At 42.8% G+C, this 9,143-nt stretch overlaps 1 protein-coding gene across 1 annotated transcript in view; it reads right to left on the bottom strand.

Annotated features, from left to right (window-relative positions):
- Positions 1-8,529: 8,529 nt before the first annotated feature.
- Positions 8,530-9,143, bottom strand: part of LOC128702037 (nephrin-like) — a 406,265-nt gene continuing 405,651 nt past the window's right edge. Inside the window, exon 21 of the mRNA XM_070101415.1 lies at positions 8,530-8,721. Coding sequence (XP_069957516.1) covers positions 8,530-8,721 — 192 coding nt within the window. The remainder of the gene's footprint in view (positions 8,722-9,143) is intronic.

Here is a 9,143-nt window from a genome sequence, read left to right as displayed (position 1 = left end):
TAACGAAAATGCCTACGTAATCCATCGATTCTCGAAACGATAGATTTTTGGGGTGAGATAAGGAGTAAAATTTGATTTGTTAGTAACTGTGGTACTTATCGCGATAGATAAATCAAGGAAAACGCTTTATTTGCATATTTATGTTGCGTCGGTGTGCAGTCTTAAAGGAGTAATAAAGTCACCTGTCTGACCAGAATTCTTGTGCAACATACACTGTTTGTTGAAGAAAAAGGGAGAACAGAAAGATGAGGAAGACAGAGTCTACGAGGTGAAGAATGAGACACTAGCACAACATTTGTGAATCTGATTGAAGAAACGTTTCTCCAGGCAATGGCTTCTTCAGTCCAATATGGAGAAATCACTGGTTGGCGAAACGTTTCCTCAATAAAGATTCTCAAATATTGCACAAGTGTTTCAGTCTTCAACTCGTCGGTTTTCAAAACTATTTTTATCTCAGATTCTACAAGAATCTAACGATAAAGGGATGAAAACACTATTTTAACTTCAATGTAAATCTTCCAGGTCGTGAGTAGTAAAGGAATGGAATATAATAAAGGATAGAATGGGTATCATGGTGACCCCATAAGATAGGGACATTAAACTCCGAATAAAGAATCGCAACAGTTTAGGACTGGAAGACCCAGGACAAACCTAATCTTCAGAGTTGAAAGCCATCTAATTTCTTAGAAAAGATGTGGAAGCAGAGGAATATACATTAATCTCTTTATTCTGCGATACATTAGAGTCAGGAACATTGGAAAAGAGTTTGCTCACTTGGGAAGATAAATTTTTAAACACTTTATTTCGTTTAAGATTGTCTTCACGTAGAAATAATGTGTGATAGTAATGATACGATTGCAAGCAAACCACAGTACGGGTGGGGATTGAACTTTCGGCAAGTGAGTCGTAAAACTGGGCCAGTTGGCCCAGTGGTTTACACGCCGGCCTGGAATTTTTACGACTCACTTGCTGCGAGGTCAAGCCCCACCTGTGCCGTGGTTAATATATGATATTTCCATTACATTGGTATTCTGACAGGAAAGTCATAAAGGAATTAAGGGAAAGTTGGAATAATAGGTCTATATGCTAATTTTACGAAATATGTTTTGAGTACAGAAAATATAAAGACATTTAATATGACGAAGTTGGACTTGCAGCCATTTATGTGCTGTAATGAGTCAACCACCAGTTTGTCTGTAAGAGAAATCAACAGAGAGAGAAGACTACCCAAATGTTGAGGAACTGAAGTAAGTCCGATAATGGCGACCAGTAACAAATTAAAGTCACTGAAAATCCTTCATTTTTTACTGAAATCGGGGGAAAGATGTTTATGGATCAAAAAATAAAAGAACGTCTTATAGTTCAAAATAAACTGTTTGATATAAGATGTAATACGACTAAGTGGTATCAGAAGTTTTCTATGCCTGACATCCAATAAAAGCAAACGTAAGAATACACAACCCACACATAGGAGAAAGAAAATTTTGACTGAGTTTCTGTCCGACTTGAACCATTAATTAGTAACGGTATTGTGCCTTTATATTCTTTCCAAATGTAAGAAGACGGTGTGAAGGGTCTAATGGAGAAACTGTCACTATAATAACAACATAATAAGTAGATGGCGTTGGAAATAAAGCTGACTTTATGATGGGTTGTATTCACCCACATGTACTCTGTTTTCGAAAAGGAAGAATACAAAAATCTTACACTGGTCAGCCACTGATTAGCCACAAGAAGCAAGGGAACGTTCAGAATTAGTGTCCATCAGGCAAGTTGGCTTAAAGTGACGCTTCGACAAAGATAACGTAAGCACAAGGAGGATAACCTGCTCGTTAGGTAGTCCATCAGTATGATAGGAATATAGTAATTCTGAAGATAAATGGTGCTCTTAGGAGTCCCAGGGAAAGTGACGAAGGGCTTACATAACATTACCGGAGAATGTTACTCTCTCACCAGCAACGTTAAATATAGGAGTGAATAAGATAATGGTATATAATACCGACAAGTTGATAAGCAAAACACATGTGCAACAGTTAGGTATCTTTATTCCGAAACGTTTCGCCTACACAGTAGGCTTCTTCGCTTGAGTATTGAGGAGGCAGCAGAAGCAATAAAGATGTAAAGACGATGTAATCAATCACCTTTGAAGACGTAGTTTTGAGGTGGTTAGTCCCTCAGCCTGGAGAGAGCTTTGCTCCATAATCTGGAACAATGTGAAACTGTCAAATGTGAGGCACAGATATTCTTTAGGTCAGGAGAGGCGGAGCCCTTTAGTAGAAGTAAGACTGTAATCATTGAGAGGGTAGGTCCCTCTCAAATCCATTCCTTCTCGCATGTAACTAGTGGTCAGGCAAAAGAATTATCGAAGATGTTCTTTGTACCAAGATACTATTAAGTATAGAAGTTGGGTTAGGAGAAAACGAACACACGAGAAGTTGAGTCAGGAGAAAACGAACACACGAGAAGTTGGGTCAGTAGAAAACGAACACACCAGAAGTTGGGTCAGGAGAAAACGAACACACCAGAAGTTGGGTCAGGAGAAAACGAACACACCAGAAGTTGGGTCAGGAGAAAACGAACACACCAGAAGTTGGGTCAGGAGAAAACGAACACACAGATAGCTACCCCAGACTTCTCGTAGTACACTCGCTAAGGAATCTACTTGGAGTGTATGAAACATAAGTACTTAAATAAGTACTTCTGTTGCTCGAGCATGAGCCTGGCTGTCTTGCAATGGAAATTATAACTCACCGTGTAATGGTCCCCAGCGATACGGTTGAGACAGATTGCTTAAGCATAGTTTAGGGACCATCAAGACGCAGATTTGTGAACGTTATATCCCCGAGGTCAGTGCAACAGCAACAGAGGCAGCTAAACCGAGGGATAAATTTAATAACTCACCACGGGAGGAAATGTTAGAGGTGTAGGAAGAATATACATCAGGGGAAATTCCTTGATGCTAGTAAGGGGCTGTTCATGCTAGGAATTGAACCCCTCTTGCCCTTCCATCACATCAAGGGAAGTTCCTTGATGCCGATGAGGGGGTTCTTGATCCAAGGAATTAAACTTCTCTTGCCCTTTCACCCCTTCCAAAGAGTGTTCAACATTAAACAGTGTTGCCATACAGTGTTCAACACTACTCAAAGCCACCATACAGTTTTCAGCACTACACGGTGTCACCACACAGTGCTTCCGCACAGTGTCACCACACAGCGCAACCACACAGTGTCATCACACAGTGTCACCACACAGTATCAACAGTGGTAACACACAGTATCACCACACAATCATCACAGTGTCATCACACAGTATCAACATAGTGTCACCACATAGTGCTTCCACACAGTGTCACCACACAGTACTACCACACAGTATCAACACAGTGTCACCAGTGTCATCACACAATAACACATAGTGTCACCACATAGTATCACCACATAGTGTCACCACACATTATCACCACATAATGTCACCACACAGTATTACCACAGTGTCACCACACAATATCAACACACAGTATCAACACAGTGTCCCCACATAGTGTAACCACACAGTGTCACCACAGTGTCATCACACAATGTCCCCTCAGTGTCATCAGTGTCACCACGCAGTATTAACACAATGTCACCACAGTGTCATCACACAGTCACCACATAGCGTCGCCACAGTGTCATCATACAATGCCACCACACAGTTTCACCACATAGTGTCACCACATAGTGTCAGCACACAGTATCACCACACAATATCAACACAGTGTCACCACATAGTGTCACAACCCAGTGTCACCACATAGTGTCACCACATAGTATCACCACATAGTATCAACAGTGCCACCACACAGTGTCACCACAGAGTCACCACAGTGTCACCACAGTTTCACCACATAGTGTCACCACATAGTGTCAGCACACAGTATCACCACACAGTATCAAGACAGTGTCACCACACAGTGTCACCACATAGTGTCACCACATAGTATCACCACACAGTATCAACAGTGCCACCACACAGTGTCACAACAGAGTCACCACAGTGTCACCACAGTTTCACCACATAGTGTCACCACATAGTGTCAGCACACAGTATCACCACACAGTATCAACACAGTGTCACCACACAGCATCACACAGTTTCACCACAGTGACACCACATAGTGTCATCACGCAGTGTCACCACACAGTGTCACCACACAGTGCCACCACACAGCATCACACAGTTTCACCACAGTGACACCACATAGTGTCACCACGCAGTGTCACCACACAGGGTCACCACACAGTGCCACCACACTTTGTCGCCACACAGGGTCACCACATAGTGTCGCCACACAGGGTCACCACACAGTGTTGCCACACAGGGTCACCACACAGTGTTGCCACACACTGTCAAAACAATTTTCCGTGAATACGATTGAAAAAAGTCAATTCGGAATTGAATACCGTGTGTAGCGTGTGTAAGAACCTTCACAGTGATGACTTTAATTTCTAATGTATTTTTTTTCAGTCTCGTTTGGTAAATATTTCTCTGTTGAGAATCTACAGTGTATGAGAGAGGGCTGAGTGTAGTACAGTGTAGCCAGACAGTGTCACCATACACAGTATGGCCAGACATAACTATAACACCACTGTGTCACTATACACAGTGTCATTACACACACAGTATCACCACGCACACAGTGTCACCACTCAGTGTCACTACACAGTGTGTTACTACACACAGTGTTACCATACAGTGTCACCACTCAGCGTCACAACACAGTGTCACCCCACACACTGTCATCACACACAGTGTCACAACACACACAGTGTCACCACTCAGTGTCACTACACACAGTGTCACCACAGTGTCACCACTGAGTGGCACCACACATAGTGTCACCACACACAGTGTCACCACACACACAGTGTCACCACTCAGTGTCACTACAGTGTCACTACACTCAGTGTCACTACAGTGTCACCACTGAGTGTCACCACACACAGTGTCACCGCTCACAGTATCACCACACAGTGCTCAACACTCCTCCACTACACACACACACACACACACACACACACACACACACACACAGTATACCATCACTCAGCATCTTCAACTTTAAACTTAAGCAGTTGCTCAAGACAGAGTTGCAGAGTCACTTTCTTTCCTTCAGAAAAGCACTTCGTCTTATTAAGAAGGTTTTCCCCTGACGCCTCCCACAGTCCTTCTCCATTACAGTTATTTCCTGAATAGATGAATGTAGCTCCCAGTATTTCTTCTATTTTACTTCAACTTTCTATTACAAAAAAAAGAAATTGATAGACTTAGTTTAATGGTTTTCACACACACACACACACACACACACACACACACACACACACACACACATACACATACTTCTTTCCTCCCTCCTTCCAATCCCTTTTAACTCCTACTTCTCCTCTCCTGCTTCTCCCTTCATCCTTCCTTACACCTCTCCTTTCATTCTTCCCTTCCTCCTCTCCTGTCCTTCTCTCCTTCCTCCTATTCTCTCGCCCTTCTTCCACTTCTCTCTTTCTCCATAATTTACAGTCACTTGGCTCATTATTCCTTAAGATTCATGATTCTCCTTGTCGTTATCCAGAGTTGTGCACCAGATGTACACCAGGTGTGCACCAGGTATGCACCTGGTGTACACCAGGTGCACCGTATCTTACTTTATCATGTCACAATGCTGTTTAACACAGGAACTACACGTGTTACATTCCTTATTCAGTGAGTTCATTATGGAGAACACTGGGACCACGTTATTCCTCGTACCTTAATAATAATAATAATTACAATATCAAGAAATAATAATAACGACAAAATCAAGCAATAATAATATTAACGACAATATTAAATAATAATAATAATAGTATCAAATAATAATTATAATGATAATGTACTAGTAAATCAAGGCAAAGAGTATGACTCCTCATGAACCTCGAGGAAAATTGCTTGAAAAGACGGTGATTCAGGGAAGATGGTGACTCAGAAAAGACGGTGATTCAGGGAAGATGGTGACTCAGAAAAGACGGTGATTCAGGGAAGATGGTGACTCAGAAAAGACGGTGATTCAGGGAAGATGGTGACTCAGAAAAGACGGTGATTCAGGGAAGATGGTGACTCAGAAAAGACGGTGATTCAGGGAAGATGGTGACTCAGAAAAGACGGTGATTCAGGGAAGATGGTGACTCAGAAAAGACGGTGATTCAGGGAAGATGGTGACTCAGAAAAGACGGTGATTCAGGAAAGATGGTGACTCAGAAAAGACGGTGATTCAGGAAAGATGGTGACTCAGAAAAGACGGTGATTCAGGAAAGATGGTGACTCAGAAAAGACGGTGATTCAGGAAAGATGGTGACTCAGAAAAGACGGTGATTCAGGAAAGATAGTGACTCAGAAAAGACGGTGATTCAGGAAAGATAGTGACTCAGAAAAGACGGTGATTCAGGGAAGATAGTGACTCAGAAAAGACGGTGATTCAGGGAAGATAGTGACTCAGAAAAGACGGTGATTCAGGAAAGATGGTGACTCAGAAAAGACGGTGATTCAGGAAAGATGGTGACTCAGAAAAGACGGTGATTCAGGAAAGATGGTGACTCAGAAAAGACGGTGATTCAGGAAAGATGGTGACTCAGAAAAGACGGTGATTCAGGAAAGATGGTGACTCAGAAAAGACGGTGATTCAGGAAAGATAGTGACTCAGAAAAGACGGTGATTCAGGAAAGATAGTGACTCAGAAAAGACGGTGATTCAGGGAAGATAGTGACTCAGAAAAGACGGTGATTCAGGGAAGATAGTGACTCAGAAAAGACGGTGATTCAGGGAAGATAGTGACTCAGAAAAGACGGTGATTCAGGGAAGATGACGATTCAGAAAAGACGGTGATTCAGGGAAGATGGTGACTCAGAAAAGACGGTGATTCAGGGAAGATGGCGACTCAGAAAAGACGGTGATTCAGGGAAGATGGCGACTCAGAAAAGACGGTGATTCAGGGAAGATGGTGACTCAGAAAAGACGATGATTCAGGGAAGATGGTGACACAGAAAAGACGGTGATTCAGGGAAGATGGTGACTCAAAAAAGACGGTGATTCAGGGAAGATGGTGACTCAAAAAAAGACGGTGATTCAGGGAAGGTGGTGACTCAGAAAAGACGGTGAATCAGGGAAGATGGTGACTCAGAAAAGACGGTGATTCAGGGAAGATGGTGACTTAGAAAAGACGGTGATTCAGGGAAGATGGTGACTCAGAAAAGACGGTGATTCAGGGAAGATGGTGACTCAGAAAAGACGGTGATTAAGGGAAGATGGTGACTCAGAAAAGACGATGATTCAGGGAAGATGGTGACTCAAAAAAAGACGGTGATTCAGGGAAGGTGGTGACTCAGAAAAGACGGTGATTCAGGGAAGATGGTGACTCAGAAAAGACGGTGATTCAGGGAAGATGGTGACTCAGAAAAGACGGTGATTCAGGGAAGATGATGACTCAGAAAAGACGGTGATTCAGGGAAGATGGTGACTCAGAAAAGACGGTGATTCAGGGAAGATGGTGACTCAGAAAAGACGGTGATTCAGGAAAGATGGTGACTCAGAAAAGACGGTGATTCAGGAAAGATAGTGACTCAGAAAAGACGGTGATTCAGGGAAGATAGTGACTCAGAAAAGACGGTGATTCAGGGAAGATGACGACTCAGAAAAGACGGTGATTCAGGGAAGGTGGTGACTCAGAAAAGACGGTGATTCAGGGAAGATGGCGACTCAGAAAAGACGGTGATTCAGGGAAGATGGCGACTCAGAAAAGACGGTGATTCAGGGAAGATGGTGACTCAGAAAAGACGATGATTCAGGGAAGATGGTGACACAGAAAAGACGGTGATTCAGGGAAGATGGTGACTCAAAAAAGACGGTGATTCAGGGAAGATGGTGACTCAAAAAAGACGGTGATTCAGGGAAGGTGGTGACTCAGAAAAGACGGTGAATCAGGGAAGATGGTGACTCAGAAAAGACGGTGATTCAGGGAAGATGGTGACTCAGAAAAGACGGTGATTCAGGGAAGAAGGTGACTCAGAAAAGACGGTGATTCAGGGAAGATGGTGACTCAGAAAAGACGGTGATTCAGGGAAGATGGTGACTCAGAACAGACGGTGATTCAGGGAAGATGGTGACTCAGAAAAGACGGTGATTCAGGGAAGATGGTGACTCAGAAAAGACGGTGATTCAGGGGAGATGGTGACTCAGAAAAGACGGTGATTCAGGAAAGATGGTGACTCAGAAAAGACGGTGATTCAGGAAAGATAGTGACTCAGAAAAGACGGTGATTCAGGGAAGATGGTGACTCAGAAAAGACGGTGATTCAGGGAAGATGGTGACTCAGAAAAGACGGTGATTCAGGAAAGATGGTGACTCAGAAAAGACGGTGATTCAGGGAAGATGGTGACTCAGAAAAGACGGTGATTCAGGGAAGATGGTGACTCAGAAAAGACGGTGATTCAGGGAAGATGGTGACTCAGAAAAGATGGTGATTCAGGGAAGATGGTGACTCAGAAAAACTGAAGATGAGAGAGATGACTTACCAAGTAAAGTGAAGAAGGAGAGGGAGACGAAGTGTGATCTGCCGTGGTCGTTGCTGGCCTGGATGGCTGCTGTGTACTCTGTTGCTGCTGATAGTCCTGACACCCTGGCTGACCTCGCTCCTCCACCTGACACTTCCACGTACTGACGCACACAGAGAGAGAAAAAAATTATATATCCGAACAGGCCTTTGGAGATACCTTTAGATATTTCAGTGAAAAACGTTCGTGCACTTAATCGAGGCCGGGGGTGCTCATATATGCGTGGTGCCGAATAGGTAAAACTTGCGATTCTGGCTTAAATAGCAAAGGTCTTCTTGCCGAATAAGGCACATGCAAAAATTTGTAAATGCAATAATTTCGCAAAAATCATTCTGAACCAAACGAAAAAAAATATATTTCATTGTCTTTATTTATTATTAAATTATTGTAAACTTATCTAAAATATATTTAGTCGGATTAGGCTAAATTAAATTGCGCTTGTTATAATAAGGTTAGGTAAGTTTTCTAAGGCTCTTTTGGTACAACATTATTTTCACTTTAGCATAAATGAAGAGGAAGCAGGAG

Source organism: Cherax quadricarinatus, chromosome 77 (genome assembly GCF_038502225.1).
Source record: "Cherax quadricarinatus isolate ZL_2023a chromosome 77, ASM3850222v1, whole genome shotgun sequence".
In the NCBI taxonomy this organism is placed as follows: domain Eukaryota; kingdom Metazoa; phylum Arthropoda; class Malacostraca; order Decapoda; family Parastacidae; genus Cherax; species Cherax quadricarinatus.
Note: the sequence above shows the minus strand (reverse complement) of the source record. Positions and strands in the feature narration are given on the sequence as shown.